Here is a 27,373-nt window from a genome sequence, read left to right on the forward strand (position 1 = left end):
ACCCAGATCTGCCACTTTAAGCTTCATGGCTCTCTCCAGGCCTCAGTTCCTTCCTCTGTAAAATGGGAATAAGAAGAGCACGTCCCTGTGGATTCTACATAGCACATGCTGGGCACTCTAGGCCCCTTGGGTACACCAGGGAGGGAAATAGACAGAGAGCACGCTGCCCCACCCCCACTGCAGGGCAGTACCTGCTTATTTCCTGCACCTGGCTTTCCATCCACCATGGTAGACAAATGGACACAGTGCCGCCAACTGCCTGTCCCTCCCATAGAGCCACTGAAGGTGGCTTCACTGTGCCCACAACCGCCTCTTGCCTATTCACCAAGGACTGGTTCCCAAATGCCATCTTGCCAGAACTCCATGGAAGCAAATGATTCCCTAATTGATGGGCTGTGGTGTCATCTCATGACAATGCACAGAGGAAGAAACGCATGGAATGTTTATCGAATGAGTGGTCATTTTTCCGTAGTTACTTCTTGCGGCTACCAAGGTGTCTGTCGGTCACTCCTAAGATGAGTCCTTGCACTACATGCAGCTCTTCTGGGCTTTGTGCCAGTTATTTGTCCCTCAGAGGTGGTCTGGCCCTCTGGAGCAGGCAGCATTCAGTTGCAAGTGAAAAACTTAGAATCCAGCCCCCCGCCCCCTGCTCCCCAGGCATCTCTGCTCCTCTGGCTGAGCAGCGAAAGAAGGGTCCCCACGCGCCCTCCAGCAGCCTGCGCTGCTCCTTCTCTGCCCTGGGCTGGCCCCAGCGGTGCTCTCTCCTTATTCTTTGCTACTTCGGCATCTCCCCTCTGTGCAGCCTCTTAGGGGTTCTGTCTGCCCTGGGACCACCCCTGGGCCATGCACACCAGACGCTTCTGCCTGGACTTTTCCTCCCTTGGGAGAGTTGCCCACTCCCTCCCTCCCTGCTCATCCTCTGCCCAAAGGCTCTCCCCTCCAGGGCCTGCATTAGCCTCCCTGAGCAGTTCCCATCCCCGCTCTCCTGCCTTCCTGTCCTGTTCTACTTTTTCTTCAGCCCCTCTCACCACAGAAGCCCTGAGGCAGACTTGTCTAACCATTTGTGGGCATCTCCTCTTTTTCTGCTCACCACTGGGTCTCCATCATCCAGGACTGCCTAGCACCAGTAAACACTCAGTAATGTTTTTTGTTTGTTTTATATTGTTTTGTTTTGGTACTGGGAATTAAGCCCAGGGGCTCTTTACCACTGAACCACATGCCCAGCCCTTTTTATTTTTTATTTGGAGACAGGGTCTCACTAAGTTGCTGAGGCTGGCCTCAAACTTGTGATTCTCCTGCTTCAGCCTCCTGAGTTGCTGGGATTAAAAGGAGGCACCACCACACGCAACTTGTAGTTGTTTTTGTTTGTGTATCTGTTTAGTGTCTGTCTGCTCTTATGACAGTAAGCCCCAAGAAGGCAGGGACTAGGTCTTGCTGTAGAGCCCCCAACACCAGCTCAGGACCTGACCTCCTGGGTCATGGAAGGAGGGAAGGAAAGAAGGTAGACGGGCTGGACTGAAGTGAGGATAGCAATAATGACCTTGAGCGTCTCTGCTAAGTCAGAGACTCCGTTGTTCTGGAAGGACCCAAAACTCGGGAGTTGGACCGTATAAAGCCCGTGGAATTGTCCTGATGCTCAGCCTCCACCGCCTCCTCTCTTGCAGCTTGCTTGCAGCATCGGAGCTGTGACACCTGCATGTCCTCAGACCTGACCTTCAACTGCAGCTGGTGCCATGTCCTGCAGAGGTTTGTGCCCAGGGTCATGTACTGAATCTCATAAGCGGACCATGGAGGAGGAACAGAGGGAAAGCCCCACTCTTGCCTCAGTCCGCAGGGCCTGTCTGCCAGCAGGAGGCTCTCTGCTCAGTGCCTCTCTGACCATCAGGACAAGAATGTCTCAGGAGAGAGTTTCTCTCTGAGGCTTGTACCTGACCAAGGTGTTCGTGTGGCAGGGTGAGGCCTGGGGTGACGCTAAGCTTCTGGAAGACCGTTCAGGGATTCCAGCTGCTATAGACACCTCCTCATACCCAGGAAGGGTGTGAGGGTGTTGGTTCTAGAGCAGGACTTCTCAAAGAGTAGGCCTCAGCTGTGGTCATCCCAGGGTCACTGAGATCTCCTGTGAAGCATGCAGAATCCTGGGATCTCTGGAAGGGGACCCAGGAGCCAGCCTTTTAACATAGTGCCTCATCTACAAACAATGTGAGAACTACCAGCTCAGAGACAGGCAATGAGCTGAAGACCCACTGCCTCTGCATGAGAGCCCTGTGACCCCAAAACACCACCTCAAGATCTTTCTTGGGTTGCAACAGTATTTCCTGAAAACCAGGGGTGTGGACACTTTGGGCATCCACAGAAAGTTGAGGGAGGCTACACCACTGCATGCTTGGGTTTGGAAGCACAGAAAATTCTGGGTGAGATCCAGTTTCAGAGCTGAAGTCCTTAAACCCAACTTATCTTCTACTCCTTGTTCTAAAATCATTTCCTTGCAAATTAGATTTATAATTCAAGCTCTGTTCTCCTGTCCAAGATAAATAAATGGCAGGAGGGGGAAAAAGGATTCCTGTGGGGACCAGGGCTCTCGTGTGAGTGGGAAGCCCTAGGAACCCCGTGAGCCTTGAAGGCAATCTTGAAAATGGCAAAATTACAGTCTCCGAGTTCCTGTGCAGCTGCCATGCAGCTGTCAGCGTTCCCTCTGCTCCCTTCCAACATCCCTGAGCAGAAATAGAAGCCCTGGCCTCCGCAGGCAGCCTGCTACGCTTGGGGACAGGACGGCTCCACTCGCAGGGGAAGGGGTGGGCTTATCAGGCCTCTCAGGTGCTCTTCCCACCAGCTGGGCCTTCGTGCATTCTCCTGGGCCATCAGTGTGTTTACCCTGTAAAATGGGGTGGCATTATGTGAATTGGGGGGATGTGGGTGAGGGAAACACTGTTATTTAAACTCCCCAAGTGCCAAACAGCATTTTTACAAAGCACCCAGGGGTCTTGGCAGGAAAGGCACAGAGTCTCAGAATTTGTGGAGACGAGGCTGGTCAACTGGTTGGTTCTTCCCGAACAGGAGCTTGGCAGAGTCCTCTGCCCACCGAGTCTTTCAGAATCACCTGGAGGGCTTGTTAAAAACCAGATTCCCTCCTCCTCCCACCACAATCCACAGAATCTGATCCTCTGGGACCAGAATCCCAGGAGTCTGATTTTTGGAGTGTTTCGTCTTGTTCGCTTTCAAAGTGAACCGCTGTCTCCATGACGGGGAGACACTCTAGATGAACTGAGATGAGCCCTGGGATCCTGGGGCTGGCTGCCACCGCGTGACTCAGCATCCAGCACAAACTGAGCCATGGGAACTGCAAAGTGGGCCAGACGAAAGCAAAGCCCTTGCATCACCACAGCCCCATTTAGCGGCCACACCCAGACTCAGAGAGCGTGACGTGACCGAGAGGCCTGCCTCAGCAGAACCGGCCAGTCAGGCGGGGAAGGGCAGGGCTCTGGGTGTGGACTCTGCTCTGCTGGGGTTAAGTCAGCCCCAGCACGGAGAGACTCCATTAGAGAGCATGAGGGTGACATGGGCCACAAACCATCCATCCCCAGACACCCCTGGGCTCACTCTAATGCGTGCCCTTCCTCACCAGCTCTTTAGATCCTTGGCTCCAAATGAGAGCTGAACCCAGGTTCCTATGGAGCCAGAGGACAGGACCGGTAGAGTGGGGACCCCCAGGTTCTCCTCTCCCCTCTCCTTCACCTGCTCAGCCCTCTGCAGCCTCCTGGGCCACCCCCTCCTGGCTCGTGGCTGGATCTGATTTAGACGATTTCACTTACCACGGAAGGTGTCTTTTTATCATCCTAAAGTAGCCCCCAAGGCCCATCTGGAGTCTAAGGGTGACCTCAGGTCCTGGATTAGCTTGGGAAATGATGGTCATAGTCCTTGCATCATCATTGTGAGGGTCCCAAGAGATGGTGCATGGGAGAGATGCCCCGTGTCTGGGGCAGCACCTGCTGTTCAAGAGACACCCAGTGAATGGCCATTTCTCATGCCCTTCTTCGAGTCTGTGTTAACTGGCTCAGGGTTTAGAATGTGACCTACATTCTAAACCTTAGACCTACAATGGAGGCTTAATCCTTGAAAGAATCAGTTGGCCTGATCTAAAAGAAACTTTAGTCCCCAGGTTCCAATAACTGCCCTTATCCTCCATCCCCCAAGTAGTGGTCCTGGAGGGCCTGAGAGAAGGAGCCTGTGGCTGGTGCAGTGCAGTCACCCCTGCTCAGGAGAAGCAGCTTGGAAACCACGGAGGCCTCTCCGGAAGGGAAGACTGGAGGTCCTCCGAAAACCTCATCTCTGGCCTAATGGGCAGGGGCTGCTGGTGTGGAGTTAAGGTCCTGGGAATTCCTTTTCTGCCCTGGTGGCTCAGGATGTTATTCTGCTGGTGCAAATGTCCCTGAACTCAAGTAGGGTTTGCTGACTTCCCCTGGCACCAAAGAGTGAAGAATGGAAATTTGAGCCTGAGGCCGTGGAGAACATTCTCTGGTTCATCCTGTGCCCCCACCCTTTCCCTAGGGAGGCACTAGGTCTCTTCCGGCCCAGCTGAGCTGCACAGTGTCCTCTCCAGAGACCCTTGTCAGCCAGTTTTTAATAACTCCCAGCCTCTGGCAGAACCCTCATTTCTGCCCTGTAATGCTCACACAGGGAGGTGTTGGCCAGCTCTGCTGATGCCCACCTTGGGCCCAGCCTCTGCTTCCGAGTGGAGGCCACTGAATGATGGGGAGCCTGGGGAATGAGCGTGAATTCTTCCAGTTCCAGCCTTGCCGTGGTAGCAGAGTCAAACAGACTTAAAGGTCATTAGAGGTCATGCATCCCAGCAGACACACACATCTGGGCAGATGTCGTCTTGATCCCTGAGAGCTGGTCATAAGAAAGGTAGGGATACACAAACATCTTCCCCTGCACCTGGGGAGCTTGACCACCCCAGCCCAGGAGTTGAGCCTCTCCTCACTGTCATCAGAGACGTACTGAATAGAGGACATGAAAGTGGAGGGCTTCTCTGCTGGTCCCCTCACCTCTCTAACGTTTTGGTTCCCTTGCAGGTGCTCTAGTGGCTTTGACCGCTATCGTCAGGAGTGGTTGGCCTACGGCTGTGCTCAAGAGGTGAGAACCAGGTGTGATCTGCTGTGGCGTGGTCTGCCAGCAGGCCCCTCCGCAGGTGGCTCTTCTCCAGGTCTTTAGCCCATGCTGCCTTTATTCCCTCCTCCTGCTAAGATTTGTTTTGCAGATTACTCTGAACCAATTAATTAGACCACATTGGAAGGTTTTAGAAGGCTCTGTGTGTCCCTAAGACAAACACGTCTGGTGACTTGGCTTTGAGCAGTAGCTCCTCAGGAACTCTTTTGGTCCCTGCAGAAGCATGGCCTCAGCCCCAGCTGGCTCCTCCAGAGGCTGTGCACCTGCTGACCTGCACCTGCCGAGGCTCTAGGCCTCTGGCTTTTGAGGGAGGCAGTCATCCTGGGGGTGTGGAGGGTCTTCCAGGCCGCACCCATGTAGAATCCCCTACAGGTTCCTTCTCACTGCTAGAACTTTCCAGCATACTCACCACTGATTCTGGGCAGGGAGCATCCTGTTCTCATCCTGGACTAGCACAGAGTTCGCTCCAACAAATTTCTTTGCAGCCCTCCTCTTTCTCCTTTTGCAGGGTAAGCACCGCGCTGTGCTGCTCTACACTTGCTCTTATTTAACTTGACCTTGAAGCTGAAGGCCAGTACCCCTCTTGATCAGAGGGGGTAACGGAATGAGCTGGGCTGCCTCTCACAGCTACTAGGTGCTGGATCAGCATTTAAACATGAACCCCCTCGGCCTCTTTTATTAGTCTGGGTTGCAGTTAACTGTCTTGTTCTGGCCTTTATTAAAAAAAAAAAAAAAAAAAAAAAAAATTCTGCTTTCTGATGTTGACTGTGCTGAATATTCAGATTTGCTCTATTTATTCAAGATTGGCATCTCAGTTCCTTGCATGAGTAAGAATTTGAAGCAGCTGACTGATAGATATATTGCCCTGTAAGATAAGACACTTTTAGGATCAAGTAAAGGGTTTTTTGTTTGTTTGTTTGTTTGTTTGTTTTCTTTTCTTTTCCTTCTTTTGTGAACTGGAGTCTCCCTAGATTGCCCTGGCTGACCTTGAACTCCTGGGCTCAAGCGACCCTTCATCTCAGCTTCCCAACTAAATGGAAAGTTTAAATGCATTCAGGGTCCAACTCTAGCCAGGCAGCAGGGCTGGGTCTCTCTTTTAGGCAGAGGGCAGCACGTGCGAGGACTTCCAGGATGAGGACCACTACTCGGCCTCCCCTGACAGCTCCTTGCGCCCCTTGGATGGCGACCTCACCACCACCTCCTCCTCCCTCTTCAGTGACAGCCTCACCACGGAAGGTAAGGCGGGAGCTGAGGTAGGCTGGGGAGGGACCTGGGAAGAACCATTGCCTGGAGAACTTGCTGGCCCTCATAGGGACCATCTCATGGGACAGGCATTGGCCTGCCCTCTTACAGCAGGACTAAAGCCCAGAGAGCTTAGCTGGCTTGCTGGTGAGCAGCAGAGGTGGGCTTAGAATGCACCAATTCCGGGTTCTAACCACCATGCTGGCCGGCATCAGAGCAGTGGGATGGAATTCACTGTGGAGAGGAGAGAATTAATGTCTCGGCCCAGTGCCAGGTATATTCTCTCGGTCACCTCTGTTAATCTTTTTCTTTTTTTTAACCTCAGTTAATCTTGATAGTAATCCTCAAGGTGCTGGGAAGTCCCATTCTTGCAGCAGGTTTGAATTTAAGTCCATACACTAAGAGGTGAGAGAAAGGTTGCCTGATTTTTCTGTAACTTAACTTTGCTTCTGGCTCTCAGGCCCTACTTAGCAGAAGCAGTGGTAATTTCTCCTTAGTTCTTCTGGCCTTGTTCCCTGCTCCAGCAGAGGGTCCCAGTGGGCCTCTGATGTCATCCATCAGGGGTTCATCCTGCCTATTCCGACCTGACAGTCCCGGGGCTTCTTTGCCATCTTGAGGCCTCTTGGCTGAAACTGCCAGAGGTCATGGGTAGTTTCTGCTCCCCGCCCCCTGGAGGCCCTGTGCCACCTCCTCCAAGTACAGGAGCCCCCAGATCTTTTAGTTTCTCTCAAACTCCTCCAGGATTCTTTGCTTATCTCTGATAAATTCCTCTTACCTTTTCCAATACATCTCATCTAGATTTGAAAGCCCCTTTCCCTTAAAGAAAGACTGAAAGATTATGAGCTCTTACAGCCTCGTCTGAGCCAAACACCTACTTGGAAGGAATAGCAGAAAGGAAGAAAGAAGAAAAGAGTTAATATTTTAAAATGTTTAGCCACGATCCTTTTTATAGATAAGGAAATAGGCTTATAAGGGGCAAAGTAGGTTACTCAGGCCTACATGAGGTGCCCCGTGCTTTCTAAACATTACCCAGTGAACTGGAGAACTAGGTCAGGGTCTCCTAGCCAGAGGGTGGTCACAGAGGAGAATGAGACATGAGACAAAGAGTTAATATCTTGGGGGACTGGCTATGTGAGGGGTAGGTTGCTAAAGTCATGCACAAATTAATATTCAGTCCTCCTAAAAATTCTGGATGTTGACTGTTATGTCTCCATTTTATAGAGAAGACACTAAGGCTCAGAGAGATAGATGACTTGTCCTGGGTCACCCAGCCAGGAAGAGATGGAGCCAGGTCTCATCTGGCTGCAAAGGCAGCACTCTTTCCCCTTGACACCACTGCCTTTTTTAATGCTGGAAGACATGGAAATGGTTGGTGTCAACTCAGGGTACAGGGATTAGAGCCAAAGGTGGACACGTGAAGCAGATTCAGGTGGCTTCGTCACTCTGAGGCTCCCTGGAAATAGCAAGGACCTGGTTCAGACTCAGGTAGTGAGAGCAGAGGTATTGCTGCTGCTTCCAGGTATTAAATGAAGAGGAAGCACAAAGAAATCTTGCCCTTGGGGAGTCAGCTGCCAAGTACATGGGTGACCTTACTGTGAAGGGAAGTTCCACTAGAAGGAAGCAACCCTTGGTCGGTCTCCCCTCAGTCCATCCTGTGCTTAGAGAGCACGCCCTGGGCCCAGCACTGGGCAGGGGCTGCAGACAGCTCCCCCACCTCACTCAGGACTTTACCATCTGCTTGAACCACAGTGTCAGAGGCTGGAGGGGTGGCTGTGGAGGGCATGGAGAGCCCAGGACACAACATCTGGGGTCTGATCTAAATCCTGACTTGTAATCACTCAGAATTCAAGGGACCAGTGCTCCCTGTCGCTGCTGTGGTGGCTGTCCCTCACAGAGGCAGCAAATTGTTTGCCCATTTTGTTGTCTGTATCTCTTGCCAAGCCAGAAATGGGCCTCACTCCTGTTAAAGGAACCAGGCCTGGAAGAACTTTGGGGCTGGAGATGGGGCTCAGGGGTACAGTGCTTGCCTAGCATGCTCAAGGCCCTGGGTTTGATCCCCAGAACCACAAAATAAAGATCTTTTAATGATGACTGCCCCCCCACACCCCGCTCTCAAGGTATCTTGGCAGAACTGGGGCCAGGTGCCCTCCTGGTTATAGCCTGCACTAGGACATTTAGGAGACAGGTGTGGGATACAGTCTGCTTGGTACAGCTCATCTTGTGGTATAGTTTGTAACGGGGAAACGTTATAAACCAAGGGGATGCAGCTCTCCATCTAGGGGAACCTGCCTCGGCAGGGCAGAGTCAGGGACCAGAGAGGGCCAGGGGGCCGGGGGCTGGATTCTAAGTTCTTCACTTGCAACTGAATGCTGCCTGCTCCAGTGGGCCAGACCACCCCTGAGGGGCAAATAACTGACACAAAGCCCAGAAGAGCTGCATGTAGTGCAAGGGCTCATCTTAGGAGTGGCCGACAGACACCTTGGTAGCCCCAAGAAGTAACTACGGAAAAATGACCAGTCATTCGATAAACATTCCATGCGTTTGCGTTTCTTCCTCTGTGTTGTCATGAGATGACACCACAGCCCATCAATTAGGGAACCATTTGCCTTCCTTTGAGTTCTGGCAAGATGGCATTTGGGAACCAGTACTTGGTGAGTAGGCAAGAGGCTGTTCTAGGCACAGTGAAGCCACCTTCACTAGCTCTATGGGAGGGACTGTGACGGGCACCATGTCCTCTTACCACCAGAAGTAAGTGCGGACCAGGTTGCAATTGATTTTTTTTTTTTTTTTTGTGGTGCTGGGGATCGAACCCAGGGCCTTGTGCATGCAAGGCAAGCACTCTACCGACTGAGCTATCTCCCCAGCCCCTCTGCATCTGCAATTGATTTTTAATGACCTAGATTCTATGTTCTTTTAAATTGAGTTTAAGATGCCAGTGATATTTAGGTTACTTTGGTCTGTTTATTAGCCAATTCATTCTTGTCAACTTGCAATAACAAAATAGATTTGAAGGATTGGGGTTGTGGCTCAGTGGTAGAGCACTTGCCTAGCACATGTGAGGCACTGGGTTTGATCCTCAGCACCACATAAAAATATAAATAAATAAAATAAAGTTATAAAAAAAAGTAAGTTACTGTTTAAAAAAATAGATTTGAAGTTCCGCTCAAATACCTTTATCAAAATTTTGGAAGAAAATACACCTTTAGAAATCTACAATTTTATTTTCCTTTTAATTTTTAGGAATTGCTGTTTCCTTTTTCCCCCTTTTTTTTTTTTTTAAACTAGGGTCCAACACATGCTAGGCAACGAGGTACATCCCCATCTCTTTTTATTTCATTTTAAGACAGGGTCTTACCAAGTTGCAGAGTCTGGCTCGGATCCTCCTTCCTCAACCTCCCAAGGAGCTGGGATTACAGGCATGTGCCACTATGCCCAGTTGGTTTTCTACTTCTCAACTGACCAAGTTCTTTTTGACTGTGGGCCTTTGCCTGTACCCATAACCCTCTTGGGTTCCCGCTTCATAATTCAAGAATCACACCCTCCACCACCCCCGCCCCACCAGGAAGCTTTCCTTGACTTGTGGTCTGGGTGAGAGCCTCGTCATGTGGGGTTTACTTACTTTTGACAATGCTAGGCATGTGCTCTGCCACTGCTGCACCCCTGTTGTTGTGTGAGCCCTCCATTCCCCACCTGTGACTCCCCGAGGGCAGGGACCACGTCTGTCAGTTACCTGCAGTGTCACCAGCACCCACTCCTAGTGCTTAGCCCATGGTAAATTCTCAATAAATATTTGTTGAATGAATGAATAATTGTCAGGGAAGTCAGCCCAGCTTGCTCCGGCCTTCTGTCCTTACACTGCTGTGAGACTTTAAGCAAGTCACCTCCCCTCTCTGCACTTCAGCTGAACCGAAGCTCCCTAAAATCCCATCCAGACCCAAGGAGACAAAGGCATAGTGATTCCACTAACCTTGCTCCTGTCTTCTCTCTTTGAAGATGACACTAAGTCGAACCCCTACGCAGGAGATGGTGAGTACAGAACTGCCCACCCTCTTCTTCATACCCCTGGACCTGCCCTGGCCAGTAGGGCGCGATGGGTCTCTTTGTGGGAGAGAGGAGGGGGTAAGGCTGCTGCAGGGATGGCCCAGGCCTCCTGCTGGGTGGGAAGGCAAGGGGGCCTCAGCATAGGCCCCAAGATGGAAGGAACATGTCTGCCCAAACATTTCTGTCTCAGCCGGATCCTCCAGCGGTCCCTCCTGGCCTCCAACTCTTGCATAGTTGCCGCCCTGAAGAGGCGGGAGGGGAAAGTCTGAGCCTGGTCAGGCATGGCTGGTGGGGCCGATGGCCATGGCCCCTCCTCCCCCTGGGCCTCCTAGTCAGCGAGGGGAAGCCGTCTCTCTGACATTACATTCCCTCATGGGTTGGCCAGCAGCACAGAGAAGTTGTCCCACCATAAATTTTGCAGGGCGCCCGAAGGTGGGTTCTCTGCAGCCTTGGGAAGATGAGGTGATGGGGGCCCTCCTCCCCTGCCCATCGCCCAGGGCCAGCCAGGCTCTGCTGCAGCTGCTGTGAGGACAGGGCCTGGAGACCCTTCTGACTGCAGGCTGGAGGTTGTTCTCTGGTTCCAGCGGGAGAGAAGGTTTTTAAGACAGTACAGTTAGAGCCGTTGCTTCTCTCCCAGGCAGCAGGAGAGACAGAGGGAGTGTTGGGGTCAGGGGACTGCACCATCCAGTCATCAGGTCCTGCCCATGAAGTCACCAGGGTGGCAGCAGGCTGCGGGCTCGTAGCCAGCGGGTCAGGGAGGCTGGTTTGTTACCTCAGCTCTTCCCACCTCCTGGCATGGAGGCACTAGTCAAGCACTGCAGCGCTGGGCAGCTTCTCTCCTGTGTCCTGAGCTTACAGTGCGTCCCACAGAGAGCAGGGGCTGGGGAGGACAATGATTTTGAACGCCCCCCTATTAAAAGCCCTCACCCCCTGTTGCCTCCCATTGTGCCCGCTAGCCAGGTACAAAGGGCTCAAGATTTCTGTGGCCAACATGCTCACCTGTCTTCTCTACCATGTCATCTCCACACTCCCCAGATAATGTCAGGGAACCAGGCTGCTTAGTGCTGGCCCTGGACTGGTGTGTCCTTGGGCAAATCGCTAACCTCTGTTTCCATGATCTCAGTCACATAAGAAAGGGTGGGACTGGAGGAGCTTCCAGCTCTACAGTCCATGGAAACTTCCTCTCTGCCTTGGGACACATTTCAAACCCTGACATGTTCTCAGAGAGTGCCTGCTGGCTCTTAGATTTCAGGGGACCTAATCCATTCCGTAGAGTTCAACTGCAGGTCGACCATTTCTCCTAAGAGCTGAGGACACAAAGATGAATAAGACCCTGCCCTAGCCCTCCAGGACGTTCTCAATTTGGTCATGGAATGTGACAAGTTGTTCTTTTTATAGTAATAGCTGACACTTACCGAGGTCTTCTGAGACACTCGACATGTCCTCAGTGATTGACATGACATCTCATTTTAACTCTCACTATAATCCTATTAAGTAGTTATTGTTGTTGTTGTTGTTGTTCTATTAGAAGCGATAGTGGAGACCCAGAGAGGTCAAATAATTTGTGCAAGGTCACACAGCTAGTACATGGCAGAGCATAGATTTGAACCTAAGCAGCTGGATTCTAGATCCCAAAATCTTAACCATCACATAGCCTTTGTGAATTCCTTAAAGGTGGTTGTGCGACACAGGTGTTCAAGAGAACTTCCCTTATGATCTTGTTAGACATTTGGGCAACTCTTAAGTGATTTTGGAAAACCACCTGAAAGTTGCTAAGAACAACATTAATGCTGTACTCTTAACGATTCTGACGACTTCTGTCTTGCCTCTCCCATGTTTTCGATAAGTGGACCCAAAGGTCCTGTGGACTTTCATCTCTGGGTCTTTGTTTGAACCCAAGACTCCATGGCCCAATGTTCCCTGCTGCCCTGCAGCCCCTCCCTGCCCTAATGGTCTCTCCACAGGTCTCCAGGACAACCTGTCCCCAAAGACAAAGGGCCCCCCTGTGCACCTGGGCACCATTGTGGGCATTGTGCTGGCTGTCCTCCTGGTGGCAGCCATCATCCTGGCTGGCATTTACATCAATGGCCACCCCAACTCCAATGCTGCACTGTTCTTCATCGAGGTCAGTGTAGAATGTGCCGTCTGCTTCTGCATCAGGGATTCCCAAGCCATTTGGTTCCCACCTCTCCCCGCTCATCCCTCACCCATCATGTACCTGAGAAACCTACACCAGCTCCCTCCTGGCACATCTCTCAGTGGCTGGTGCCCTTTATGCCCATCACCCCCAGGGTTTAGCACCTTGGCCCCCTGGCCCTGTGGAACAGCCCATCTGCTTTCATTTCCCCATTTGTGAAATTAGGAAAGTCCCCAGAGGAATGAAAGAAGGCCAAAAATATCCTACAGAGCCCATTTAGTGGCTGGGCAGCCATTCTCTAATTATTTATGGTCTCTCATGCCCAAATTGCAGGCTTGGGACTTATTTGGAGCCATAATAGAACCAACCTCTTTTGCTGCTTCTTTGGATTTTTTTAGATGACAAATGAAAAGTGGAAATGATAATGAGGGCTGTGCTCTCTGGGAGTTTTAGTTGAGGATATTGCGGTTTTGAATGTCCCAGAATTCTGAGGGACCAGCCGAGGTGCAGCATGGGAAGGAAGGCTCAACCCCCAGCACTCTGAGCCAGAGTCCAGCAGCTTCCTGTCTAGCCCTCCACTCTCAGCTGTTTATTAGCTTCCAGAAGATACAGTTCATTCCATAGAATTCAACTGAGTGCTTACAGTGTGTCCATTGTTTCTGCTAGGAGCTGAGGACACAAAGATAAATAAGATACTGCCCTTGCCCTCCTGAAGGTCACCAGCTGGTGGTACCCTTTGGGAATTCCTTAAAAGTGCTTAAGTTATCAGAGAGAGATCCTTTTTGTTAAAAAGGATTTTTTCAAAGGTTTTCAGAGGGGCACAACCATGGCCCTCCTGGCACTCCAGTCTCGCCTGCACAGGTGACAAACTTATGGGTCCTAGTCAGTCTCTGAAGTCTTAGCCTACCTGGATACCACCTGGGAGCTGCAGATCCCCAGCCCACAGGGATTCTGATGGAGTAGATCTAAGTGGGCTCAGGATCTACATTTCAGTAAGCCCCCCAGTTGCCTCTGATGCAGAACCTGTGCTGTCTGGAGGGGTTATCTTGGCATTCCAGTCATCTGGGACCCTTTCCATCAGATCTCTACCCTGTGTTGCTGAAGCTTTAAGCCATGAGTTCTGTAGACCACACAGTGAGGGATAAAATATTCTCCTCCCAAACACTGACTCCAGTTGTCAAGGGATGACAGTGGGGAGTCTTTTGGGGAGAGTGGCCCTGACTGTCACCTGGAGCCCAGTGGGCCCCCAGTACCCTAGGGTCCTTATAAGAGAGAATCATGGCACTATCACTTGGGGAGTGGGGTCCCCATGGACAGATCATGTCTGCTGACTCTGTTTCTGTCCCCAAAACCCGCTGCAGCGGAGACCTCACCACTGGCCAGCCATGAAGTTCCGCAACCACCCCAACCACTCCACCTACACTGAGGTGGAGCCCGCAGGCCATGAGAAGGAGGGCTTCGTGGAGGCCGAGCAGTGCTGAGAGCCAGGCAGGAAAACCCAGGACGGCCAAAAAGATGAGTTGTACAGAGCGGAGAAGTAACTTCTGCAGGCCTTGCCAAGCATACCCTGGGCCAGGAAGAGGAGATGGTGGCTTATGGTGCCCAGTTGCAGTTTAGCCCTCACACCCCAGAGGACGAGGGGGCAGAACAGCAACCATGTGGGGCTTTTAAAAGAACGATCACCTAATCTCATCCTGTTTAATGCGAGGGGTCTCCCCTCTGCTTCTCTCGATGACCTCCGTAGCTGTTCCAGAGCTACCTCCACCTGGAGGCGGCCTTGCGCCCTGCTCCCAGCCTCGTGAGGCTCCTGTGTAGAACACAGGTGACTACAAAGCCTGGGGCAGGATGACTGCGTTCCAGGGCCATAGACTCACGAGCTGGTCCTCCTGGCTCTGGAGGCAGCGGACTTAGCCCAGGCTTCTGTGGCTCTGGAAGCTGAAGAAGGGGTTCTCTCCATCTGTGAAGCTCTAAGCCCTTAGGACATGTTGTCATGGGAGAGAAGCCAAATAAGAGGAAAGAAAGAAGCTGTGGGGAAATTTGCATCTTCAGACTTCGCTCCCTTCCCTTGCCCTTTCCTGGGAAACCCAGGGACTCAGCAGCAGAGCAAGCGCAGCCTGCAGCCCAGGCTTTGCCCTCGCCTGTGCCCAACCTCCACCTGGCCGGCCTGGGTGGGTAGCCGTGTGTACCATGTGGGGCTCCTTTTTCTGGCAATCTGTCTGGTGCCCATCTTACCCACTGACCTGTACTACTGTCAGTGCAGTAAGTACCTCCAAAGGCTGAGCTTGCTTGGTTCATATTTTTCTTCCTCTGAACTGGATTTCTATAGCCATTAGGGACAAATGGGGGGGGGCTTGAGGACTGGTTGACACCCACCCAGCAGGGATCTTCAGTTAGATCCTGTTGAAGCAAAGATGCCAGGACAGGTGGGACAGAGGAAGCTGGCACAGGAGGGAGAATTTTCTACATAAGACCTTGACCTGGAAAGTTCCCTCCGTCTCCCCTGCTCTGCAAGAAGTTTTGGGGGCAGGGATTTCAGACTCCCTAACTCAGCCTGGTTTATAGGGAAGAGTCAGGGTTTCTTCTGAAGTGCATTGGAAATTAAAATCTAGAACTCACCCTCATTCGAAGTTAAAAAAAAAAAAAAAAAAAAAACCAACAGTAAATAAATGTTAAGTCACCATCTCCAGTTAGTCACGCCCTTTTTGTGCAGGTCACAGAGAGGCTGCAAAGGAAAAGTCAGAGTACCAAGCAATTCAGTGTGGGGGAGGGTAGGCAGTGCAAATAGCCAGACGCATCCGAAGCCTTGACTGATGGTTTTCCAGCGGCTCCTTGGTGGTTTATCTGCAGCAAGGACTCTAATAACAAGCAGAGTCGGCAAGCTGGACCTCAGCCCAGCTTCACAAACAGGAGAAGGGAGAGAGGTGGGGGAAGGGGAGGGGATTTGAGAAAGAAAAACGACAATGCAGCAGAGCAGAGTTCTTTGCAAACTCCAGAAGACAGAAAGATGGGTAGCTGCTCTCCCAACAGTGACCTGGCACCCAGACCTCTAGGATGGCCATGTGTCTAAATTGGCCGGCGGGAAGCTCCTGCGGTGGCCTAACAGTGGGCAGCACCATTTGCCCCACTCCCAAACTCCAGCATACTTTTTCCCAGTCAGCGTTCAGTCACCCATTCTGGATTCCTGAAGGGAAAGAACGCTGAGAGTGGAGGAGTGTGCAGTGAGGTGGGACACCTCTGTCCCCAGCCACTGCAGATGGAGAAAGGAGGCCTTGGCCCTGGCCAGAGCAAACCCTGCTGACCCTGGGGTGTCAGTGGCGAGGGCAGTGAAGCTATTGGAGAGCAAAAAGAACTGAAGATGTGTCACTGAGAGAGGCCTCTGGACATAACAGCCCCTGGATTTCTCAAGCCAAAACACTTAGACCAAGGCTTCCAAAACACAGAGCCAAGCACCTCACAGTTGATGCTGGTCCCTGGCCATGCTTGGGGTCTCTGAAAAGATAAGTATTTCTTATACAGAACCAGGTGTTTGACCCCAAGGTTCAGAGCAGGTTAACTGGGTAGCAGTGGTGAGCGATTTGCTTCAAGAGTGACCAGAGGGAGACAAGGGTCTCAGGGTCACCACTCGGAGTCTGACAGACAGTCTGACTGACCGTCGAGCAAGGTGAGGGAGTACCTCATAGTCTGCACCACCAACCAGACTTCCAGGCCTTTCCACTCTGTCTCCAGGGACAACAGGTGACTGGCAGGTGCCTTCTCTACATGGTGTATTTGGGTGTCCTAAGGGGTGGGAGTCCATAAAAGCCCATCACTCAACAGGAAGCTTCAACTCCGTGAAATAGGACTGTGAATTTGTCCATGTTGTCAGAGATCAGAAGGGTTTTTTTGTTTGTTTGTTTGTTTGTTTGTTTGTTTTTTATCAGAAGGTCTTAGGCTCTGTTTTATATCAGAACCCTTAAGAGAGCTAAACAAAAAATGGGAATATGAAGACTGCAGAAGCCACCAAGTTCAAGAGGGCGCCCAGAGTCAGGCTGCGAGCACAGCCTCAACCCCCTTCATTTGGCCACTCCTAGATCTGTGGATTTGTCCAGGAAGCACCCTGGGGTTTCTGATTCTAAGACACAAGTCATGTGAGTCCAGCTGTCAACCCCAGCACCCACAGACCATAATTAGGTGTCACCCACCTGGGACACTAGAGGTCACTTGTTCAGGTCTCAGCGTGAGCCTGAGGTAAAACAAAACAAAACCAAAAAAATTGTCCTCTAGTCATTATGAAGGTTCTTGATGGACCCATGAAGACAATGGTTTAAAATTGTATGTTTTATCAGGGCTCCCCTGCATCACACATTCCTCCCTCGCACACAAGCACACAGACACACACACATACACACACCCCGTGTGTGCACGCACACCCACATATTTTATTTCTAAAAAATCATTGGGCAAGGCTGTAGCTGTGCTCAGCCCTTGCTGAGTTTGTTAAATTAAAACAATGGCAAAAGCTGCCAGCCCGCCACGGTGTTCCAAACGCAGCATTCATCCCTGAGCCGGCCATTCGTCTGGCCGTAGCCAGGGTTGAGAAGGTCCCAGGTCCCAGAACAGGACTCAGACTGGAGGAAGCAGGGCTCAGGGGCTGCAGCCAGACTCCCTGGCCATGAGCGCCTACACCAAAAGAATCAAGGTCACAGATCAAATGCCGTGTGTTTCTCTCAACAAAAACCTACCTGAATTTATAGCACATCAAGGAGGACTCAGGGCCTAGGGGGACCCTCGCTGTCCTAAAAGGAATATATTCTCATACTTCATATGAATTCCCAGTGTTAATTTTTTAAGGGCAACAATCTCTTACAACCTCTGTTGTGTACAAAAGAAAATGCGAAGGATTTGGTGTGCACATGCCTTGGTCCTGATGACTGACTGACATCTTCACCAAGGACCTGACCTTGGGAACATATGGACATCCACCAGACCCCGGTCCCTCAGGGTCGCTTTTCCCAACCTCCTGCCCCAGCTCCAAGAAAAGTATTTTGGGAAACAACCCCAGCTATTTACTTATATTGGGTTTGTAAATCCCTGGAAGTCAACCTCATGCATTTTTAATCTACTATCTAAAGATACAAAATAAATCTGAGTAAGTTGATACTGTCACATTTCTGAATGCTTTGCATTTGAACAACTTCAGCAGCCTCCTCTTGTTTTATTACTTTGTGTTTTTGCTCACAAAACATAGTTTAGCAAACCAAAACAAAGAGGAAAAATTCGAACTCCTCACTGCCAAAGTCAACGATGCCAAATTTCAGGCTCCAAACAAGCCAATTTATAAATAAACATGCTGCGTTTGCCAAATAAAGAGGAATTTGTTGGAAAAGCCAATGGGGACGCGTGAAGAGGTGCTAAACTACACGGAGTCCGAAGGTGGGAGCTTAGGTCCCAGCCCTGCTCCTGAGTAGCTGTGTGACATGGGCCAAGCCACCCAACCTCTCTGGCCTGTTTCCACCTCTGTGAGGTGGGAAGTGCTGAACTCCTTAGTCCCAGGTAGGACCTCAGTAAATACCCTCACCTTCTTGTTTTCAGTTCACACAGCAAATTAGACCAAAGCATCTCATTCTCTTCCATTATCCTGGTAAGGTGACCATCTTGTTTTTTCATTGGTTTCCTTTTCTCACACTGAAAATCCTGCACCCCAGGGGGCTCCGCAGTCCAGAGCACTCAGGGTCACAGGATCCTTGGAACAGATCTCCCAACCCATTGACTGAAGAAACAATGTTGGGCCTGAGGCTATAGCTCAGTTGGTAGAGTGCTTGCCTGTCAAGCACAAGGCCCTGGGTTCAAACTCCAGCACCACAAAAAAAAAAAAAAAAAAAAAAAAAAAAAAAAAAAGAAAGAAAGAAATTATGTTAACAATTTCAAGTACTTGAGCACTTTCTATTTAAAGTGTGTGTAGACGGTCTGCACAGCACCCTTGGGGTCAGTTGGAAATGCAGGACACAGGCCCACCCTCCCCAGACCTGCTGAATCAGAACATGTGTGTGAGTAGCCCAGTGTGATACACACAGATGCTATCTCAGAAAAAATTCTACCTTGTTAGAGAGGCACTGTCCCCCCATTTACCAGATGGGGAAACTGGGCTCAGACAGGTGTTTTACCTATTTATTTATTCATTCAATTGATATTCATTAAGCATCCACAGAGTGCCAGGCACTACTATTAAGTGACTTGCTAGTAAGAAACAGAGACAATCCCCAAACCAGGTCTCCACCTTTCTATTTGAGGTTGTTCTCAGTGTACCTCGGGGCAGTGCCAGGACCCCACGGCCACAGTTTAGTAGAGAAACAGATCGGAGACCCCGACAGAATCCTTCAGGTCTGTAGAGATCCTCAACCAGATGCATAGCGATCTCTTCAGATCCTCAGTCTCGGCTCCTGGAACTGTGAGCTTATCTTCCGTTTCTTTGTGTGGCCCCAGGAGTTTGCAAGTGCCTTACCTACTGCTGCCTCCTCATTCTGAGCCCGTCTAGTGACCCTCCCGCAGAAGAAGCAAAAGCACTGGATGAGCAGGTCATGTTACTTCCCTCCTTGAATGAGAATAGCAGTTTCCTTCATTCCTCAGGATGAGGCTGCAGATGCAGGAAGGTGGGAGAAGCTCTACTGAACTGCAATGACCAGAAAAATTCCTTAGGGTGTCCATTTTTTTTTTTTTCCTGATATTCATGGGATATTTTCACATTTAGTCCCTAGGTTGAGCTAAATTATGCCCACCATTTTCTACAAAGCTAAACACACACACAAAAAAGACATTTGAATATAGGCCAATAACTTTTATCAGATATTCGCAGAAACTTGTGAACACACCTTCCCCTCCAGCTTCAGTATTCTCTCTATAACTACTACATGATCAGATGGAGTGTCCAAAAGGGCAAGACTCGCCATGTCCAGTAAAACTAAGAAAAGTTGAAATATCCTTAAAAAAAACCACAGATCTAAGATGTGGCATGGTGGTGCATGCCTATAATTCCATTGACTCAGGAGGCTGAGGCAGGAGGATTGCAAGTTCGAGGCCAAACTCAGCAACTTAGTGAGGCCCTAAACAACTTAGTGAGATGCTGTCTTAAAAAAGTAAAAAAAAAAAAAAAAAAAAAAAAAAAAAAAGGGTTGGAAATATAGCTTAATGGTAAAGAGCCCCTGAGTTAAAACTCCAGCCGCAAAATTAATTAATTAATTAATTAAATTTTTATAGACTGCATCTTGATTCATTGTACATAAATGGGGTACAAATTTCGTTTCTATTGTTGTGCACAATATAGATTCATACCATTTGTGTAATCATACATGTACATAGGGTAATGATGTCTGTCTCATTCCACCATCTTTCATACCCTCACCCCCTCCACCTTCTCATTTCCCTCCAGGTAATCTAAAGTTCCTTCATTCTTCTCTCACCCCCCACTCTTCCATCCCCATTATATATCATCATCCACTTATCAGAGAAAACATTCAGCCTTTGGTTTTTTGGGACTGGCTTATTTCACTTAGCTTGATATTCTCCAGTTCCATCCATTTATCTGCAAATGCCATAATATTATTCTTCTTTATGGCTAAATAATATTTCATTGTGTATATGTACCACAGTTTCTTTATCCATTCATCTCTTGAAGGGCATCTATGTTGGTTCCACAATCAAGCTATTGTGAATTGAGCTGCTATGAACATCAATGTGGCTGCGTTACTATAGTATGCTAATTTTAAGTCCTTTTGGTAAAGACTGAGGAGTGGGATAGCTGACTCAAAAGGTGGGTTCATTCCAAGTTTTCTGAGGCATCTCCACACTGCTTTCCAGAGTGGCTGCACCAATTTGCAACTCCACCAGCAATGTATGAGTGTGCCTTTTTCCCCACATCCACGCCAACATCTATTATTGTTTGTGTTCTAGAAAACTAGATCCAATTTTCCCTCTACTGACCTGGCCTACAGTCCCCTCCATTTAGACGCCTTTTTAAAATTTTTTATTTTACTTTATTTTCTTTGTCGCCGTGCTGGGGATGGACCCAGAGCCTGCACATGCTCAGCAAGCGCTCCCCCACTGAGCTCCCTCCCACGCTAGGGGGCATTTTAAACTCACAGACAGCTGCTCTCACACAACTTTGCCTTGACTTTCCTCTCCCCAGGAACACTGTGTAACTCCAAGGGCTCCTCCTCGAGGTCCTGCCTTCACCCCTCTCTGTTCCTGGGGCTCCTCTCCACCGAGCCCAGTGGGCCCTGAGAAAGCCTACCAGCTGCACTCTCTCTGCCTTCTTCTGCCTCTGGAGATGAAGGCCCCGGTGGGGCAACAGAACTGGGCAGTGGTAAAGCCTCCTTCCAGCCAAAGGCCAGGTCCGTTTCCTTTTGCCCTCTGAAATCACCAAGGCAGCAGCGGTGGTGGGAAGATACTCAAGTCACCAGCTGGGTCACACGGGCAATGCGACGGCACCTGGAAGTCAGTCAGCCTTTGACCCTCGGCTTTGGTTCCTGAGGCCAGGGCCTGCCACTCTCCTCCCCTGCACGCCGTGGACACTTTCTCTCAAGGGCCCTGGTCCCTTCCTTCATGGAGGCCTCACTTCCCAGCCAGGAAGTGGAATTAGGAGAAAAGAGGCACCACTGCCTCAGCTTCCAGAAGGTCTGCATCTCTGAGCCCTAGGGAGGGGTGGCCCTCCGTTCACTAGGCTTCTAGGAACCCAGTCTTTGAGGTGTTGCTCCCATTCTTTGGGTTACACAGCTTAAAGACTGGGACCTGCTGGGTTTCAGTCTGCAGAAAGGCATTTTTATCCAGTCCTCTGATCTTGTAGTTTTACACAGGGAAGACCCAAGTCTGGTGAAGGCCAAGAATGACTCAGGACCACGAAAAAGTGGGAGAGGCACTGGGGTGTGGCTCAGTGCTGGAGTAGCAGGTGCGAGGCCCTGGGTTCCACCCCAGCACTGCAAAAAAAGACAAGTGGGAGGACCCTGGCGGCTGATATCTGGAGGGGACAGTGAACGCATGGACTCTGAGGCCATGAGGCCCGAGCCGAATCCCACTGACACCTCACACTGCACACATCTCACTTCCAGCGTTAGTTCAATGGGAGTGACGACAATGATAACACCTACCCCATCGGGTTTTCCTGAGGATCAACCCTTCCTCTGCTCGGCAAAAGCTCCAAATCCTTAGGGGCTTTTTTGTTTGTTTTTTTAAAATTTTATTTTATAGTTTTTTAGACAGGCCTCTCTGCGCTGCCCAGGCTGGCCTCCAACTCCTGGGCTCAAGTGATCCTCCCATCCTCCCTCCTCAGCCTCCTGGGCTGGGAGTGGCCAGGACTAGAAGCGCTACTGGCCTTTGTTGCTTGTTAACAACATCGCGCAAGAAGGGATTTTTCTGGTGCCTCCTTCTGCCTTCACATATGACAGTTCTGTCCCCAGAAGAAGGCGCTCAGCAGACTGTGAGACTGTGAGCATCTTTCTTTCAGAAACCCTGCTAACCCAGGGAAGGCCCGTCGCCCACATCCCACCAGGGGCAGCGTGCACTGGCTGCTCTGAAGGAAACAGTTTCGTAAACATCTAGTCACCATCCGTGCTTAGCTTTCTATAGTTATCTTCAAAACGCTCACTCATTCTTGGTTCTTTAGGGAAAGAAGGATACAAGAAGAGACATTGCAGAATTCATTCTGCAGAAATCAAAGCCTAGAAACTTCCCAAACGACTCATTTCAGAGGAGGGGCTCAGTGTCCAGCCCATGGATTTTTTTCTTTTTGTAATACTGAAGACTGAACCCAGGGGTTGTCTCTACACTGAGCTGCACCCCCAGTCCTTTTTCTTTCTTCTTTCTTTCTTTATTTATTTATGGTACTAGGGATTGAACCCAGGGGTGCTTTACCACTGAGCTACATCCCCAGCCCCCCGCCCCAAGTCCTTTTTAATTTTTATTTTAAGACCGGGTACCACTGACTAGCTGAGGGGCCTCACTAAGTTGTTGAGGCTGGCCTTGAATTTGCAATCCTCCTGCCTCAGCCTCCTTCATTTTCTTTCAAAGGCACAGAAAGTCAAGGCAAGCTCAAATGTGGCTTTCTCACGGGCTATTTGGAGGGGCGACTGTAGGGTATCAGGCCCCTACAGGGTAGGGTAAAGTATGGTGTCTGGTTGAGAAGAATTCTCATTTCTCCCTTTGCCTGCTTCTTCTCCTTCACAAGAAGAGAAAGCTGATGTCCCTGACAGTCCCTAGACCCAGGATAACAGAACACTGGACACACTCGGAGGCCTCAAGGCTGGGTCTGCCTTGGTTTGGTTATTTGGCAAAAAATGCACAAACTCTCAGTCCTCAGCATCCAAATATATGACTCACAGGCAGCTCTCTGCACAAAGAAAGGGCACAAAGTGAGGACACACAGAGAAAAGTGCCAAAGGCGCTGCGAGGGCTTCTGGAACCAGTTCTTTCTGGCCCCAGTCTTCACCATCCAGAACCTTAATTTCTGGAAAAAATCACCTGCTGCAACACAAACAGGGGAGGAGAGTGCCAGGCGCGGGGCCCTGAGCCCCTGTGTTAGGATCAAGCACCAAAGGCTACCAAGGAGTTCCTCCTTCCTCCCTTTATGGCGACTTAGCAAACAGGCCCTTTGAGGAAGCAATCCTGACTTTGAGAACTCTGAGAAGCAGGAAATCTCCCCAGATCCCTTCAAGGTTCCTCCCAGTCCCCCTGCTTGGATCTGATGTTTAATGAAATACCCGCCATGGCAGTTTCTGTTACTTCCACCTTAATTTCTTCTTTTCAGGCACCTATGTGGATTTGACAGCTAGCAATTCCCAGAACCTGGAAGAATGCAGGTCTCTCTCATCAGTTATATTTCCCAACTCTTAAAACCAAGCTCCTGGGGCTGGGGTTGTAGCTCAGTGGTCGATCACTTGCCTAGCATGTGTGAGGCACAGGGTTCGATTCTCAGCACCACATAAAAATAAATAAATAAATAAAGGTATTGTGTCCATCTACAATTATAAAAAAAAAAAAAGGCTCCTCATGAGTTTGACATAGCATCCCCGCCCCCAACCAACTGGTAACACAAGGATTCCTTCTACGACTTTACAGCTTTCAAAACACCTCACACCTTTACCCCTTTAAAGGAAGGACAAATAGAGCTCATGTCCTGGTGGAGCCCTTGGAATAGTCACTGCTGTCCCTCCCCAGCCGGGTGCAAGCATGGTGGTGCAAATTTGATCATACTGTAGCTAGATCTTAGTTTTCCCATCTCTTCCTCAGTAAAGGGTCTCATCTGATTTTCATAGCTCTCCTTTGGGGTTGCTGGGATGGGGATAACCATCCCTTTTGTGTGTGGAAGTGGGTACTGGGGAGTGAACCCAGAGGCTCCCATAGGCCAAGCAAGCACTCTACCATGGAGCTACACCCCCAGACCTTTTTACTTTGAGACAAGGTTAGGTTGCCCAGGCTGGCCTGGACCTCGCGATTCTCCTGCCTCAAACTCCCAAATCACTGGGATTACAGGTATGTGCCACCATGCCTGGACCCGAGCATCTCATTTTTAAGGTTAAAGGAAACTGAAGATCAGCATCTGTATTAGTCAGCGTTCTCTACAGGAACAGAATCAACAGGAAGTATGATTAGAAAAAGGGGATTTATTAGATTGGCTTACACCATCAGAAGCTGGTAGTCCACAATGGTCATCTGCAACTGGAGAGCTGGAAGAACCAGCAGGCGCCCAGTCCAAGATGCAGAGCAACCAGAACAAGAAAGATCAACAATGCTACCCTAGTCTGACACTAGGCTTCTAGAAACTACCTGGAGAATCACCGGCAGAATTTGCTTTGGAAGAGTGAAAAAGTGAAAGTCCCATATCTCCGGCGATCGAAGCAGCAATCGAGAACCTGTTCAAGAAGAGCAGAGCTTGCATCTGCATCTGCTTCCTGGTTCTTCTAGCTTTTATTCCATCCTGTTGGGCGGTGCTGCTCATGCTTAGGGAGGGTCTCCACTTCAGTTCACTATTCCACATTCCAATCATTCCTAGACACGTCCTCCTGAACACACCCAGAAGCCTCTTAATCCTCGGCATCTCTTAATCCAATCAAGTTGACAATTCAAACGAACCATTACAGCATCCTAAATAGTTTTCCCCAGTCCCACTACCTTTTACTTGTAGCCCTCATCAGAACCTCAACTCTGCCCACTGCTAATAATAGAACAATGGAGCTAACTTGGGCCTAGAAGTTTCAGGGTCCCGGCAGTAAGCACCTCCTATGCATTCTACACCAGAAGGTAGAAAGGAAGTGATTCCTTCTGGATTCCCAAAGATGTTAATTAAAATACCATTGTTGAGCACTTATCCCAGGCCCAGGAAAGTTTTGGAAATATAGAAAACAAGATCTAGTTGCCTTTATGGTACTTAGAGTAGAATTAGTAAGACAAGATGAAATCACATGAAACAGTGGACAGTACAATCTAATCCTTATGTGTGGCCTAAACTGGTGAGCAAACTAAACTCTCAGAGTTAGAGTTTCAAAGCAGAGCTAAGATGGAGAATTTAGAGTTGCCCTGGTCAGTAGGATAGCCACTAGCTACATGTGACTGCAGAGTTCCTGAAAGGTGGTTGGTCTGGATATGCTGAAGTTTAAGATACACACCAGATTTTTAAAATGTATTATGAGAGAGAGAGAGAAAAAGAGAGAGAGAGAGAGAGAGAGAGAGAGAGATTGTAATCGTGTCTCATTTATAATATTTATATTTGATTACATGTTGAAATGATAAGGCTTTGAATGTGTTGGATTAGGTAAATTATTAAAATTCATTTCATTTGTTACTTTTTAAGATGGCTACTAGAAAATTTAAAATTATATATAATACATATTTCTTTTGAATACTACTGGTTTCAAATAATGATCAGTCATTAACCATTAAGTGACTTTTCCAATGTCATCTAGCTAGCTAAGTGTGGAACCAGGATTCGAACCCTAGGCCTATGATGACTTGGAGTTAGTACTTTTACCCCCAGAAGAACCCTTAGAGGTAAACAGGCTTTGAAAGGCAGAGGAGGAGGGTCTTCTTTTGCAATATCCCTGGAAGACAGACAACCAGCATCTGCTTGAATATCTCCATCAATGAGGAGTTGGTTACCTTCTAAAACAGCATTTTCCACTGTTGGCCAGCTGCTTATTAGATTTTTCCATCAAATGAGGAGAAATCTGTCCATTTTAAGATCTGCTCTTGAATTCAGGATCCTCCCAGAGGAGAAGGCCCACTTGTGCCAGGTGAGAGGATGGGCTGTCTTGCACTGGCCTCAAGGGAAAGTGTCCAGGTGCATGACTTCCCGGGGAAGGGACCCCCCCATGGGACCCCCCCATGTCCCCCACACCCCACTCCTCCCACCTCCACCACCCAGAACTTCCTGCAGACTGGCCCAGGTAAATCTTGCCTGTTCAGTGTGCACTGCTTCTATCATGTGGCTTTGGGGCCACAGCTGCAGCAAATGCCTGAATTGCCATTCATGCTAAGGCTTCCACGGCTGAAAGGATAATTATCTGCCTGCTGAGCTGACAGGTTCCCATCTGGTGAGGGCTAAATGCTGTGTCTTTAGAAAAGACACCAGAAAAGGCAAGCTCTTGGCCTGGCTTTGACAGATTCCCTCAGCTACTTTAAGGCAGAAAAAAAAAAAAAAAAAAAAAAAAAATTGCTGAGGTGGGTGTGGGGGAGGTAGAGAGAAGGCCTAGAAAGGAAAAGAAGATGAATCTGGGATGCTAATGAATTCCCTGTGATCTCACTCTCTCTTATTCCAGCTCTTGCTCCTCTGCAACAATTGGTAGGGCTGCCTTGCCAGCTGCAGCCTGAAGATATGCCCAGGTAGACAGAACCCCGTGTCCCAGGGCAGCCTCTGAAATGCTGGCTCCTTGCTAATCAGTGAATGTCCAGAACGGACAACAGGATCGATCTGCAATTGAGACCCCACTTGGCATTTCAGGGATCGGCTTTTACTCCAGGGATTCAATTTCCTGATCTACCCTCTCCCCACCTCTAGCGTGACCTCACAATGGCAACAGAACCTTGAACCCAGGAAAATGTATAACCTAGACAAGTGGCATCACCAAACCCTGCCATCGCCCCTTCCCTCCTCTCATCTCCATTTCTCCATCAAAAATAATAAAATACCCTCCTTTAGTAAAAGGCCTCAAGTCTGTAATCTGACCCTTTGTTCTATTTCATCTGCCCAAGCCTGGCAGGCCCTGTACCTGGCCAAGACGACAGGCCAGTCACCCACTGGTAACCATTGTAGCAGGTTGATCCTAAGAGTTGGTATAACCAGCATGGTCAGGCTAGGTAAAGTCACAGAAGCCTTACCGACTGCCAAACACATTCCAGGCTTGGCCTCAGTGCTTTATACACTGCAAAAAAGCAGTGAGCCGGGAATTATTAAAATTTAATGGGCTGGAGATATAGCTCAGTTGGTAGAGTGCTTGCCTTGCAAAGCACACAAGGCCCTGAGTTCTATTCCCAGCACCAAAAAAAAAAAAAAAAAAAAACTTAAACTGGTTACATAACAAGGTCACCCAGACAAAAAAGACAGGGAATTCAAACCCTGCTCTAAAATCTGTGCTTGAAAAAAATAAAAAGAAACTTTTAATATGGAAAATTTCAAGCATACACAAAAGTACCACCAGCTAGAGCCATGAATTGCCATGAATCTGAAGCCAAGTTACAGTAATCACCCCCTTAGGCCCATTCTTGTCCCCTCTCCACCCACACCAGTTCTCCCTCACTGGGTTATTGTGACACACACATTAGGCA

The 27,373-nt window shown here is 49.5% G+C and overlaps 1 protein-coding gene across 3 annotated transcripts in view; it reads left to right on the forward strand.

Annotated features, from left to right (window-relative positions):
- Nucleotides 1-17,723, forward strand: part of Plxdc1 (plexin domain containing 1) — a 65,832-nt gene extending 48,109 nt beyond the window's left edge. The window contains exons 9-14 of one of the 3 annotated variants that reach the window (XM_047546228.1): nt 1,665-1,746; nt 5,073-5,133; nt 6,267-6,402; nt 10,402-10,434; nt 12,414-12,574; nt 13,948-17,723. In XM_047546228.1, the coding sequence (XP_047402184.1) occupies nt 1,665-1,746; nt 5,073-5,133; nt 6,267-6,402; nt 10,402-10,434; nt 12,414-12,574; nt 13,948-14,067 (593 nt within the window). In that variant the 3' untranslated portion in view covers nt 14,068-17,723. Of the gene's footprint in view, nt 1-1,664; nt 1,747-5,072; nt 5,134-6,266; nt 6,403-9,755; nt 10,373-10,401; nt 10,435-12,413; nt 12,575-13,947 lie in introns of those variants that run through there. The other 2 variants (XM_047546229.1, XM_047546230.1) reach the window with 2 other exon arrangements.
- Nucleotides 17,724-27,373: the final 9,650 nt, after the last annotated feature.

The sequence above is a fragment of the Sciurus carolinensis genome, chromosome 3 (genome assembly GCF_902686445.1).
Source record: "Sciurus carolinensis chromosome 3, mSciCar1.2, whole genome shotgun sequence".
Classification (NCBI taxonomy): domain Eukaryota; kingdom Metazoa; phylum Chordata; class Mammalia; order Rodentia; family Sciuridae; genus Sciurus; species Sciurus carolinensis.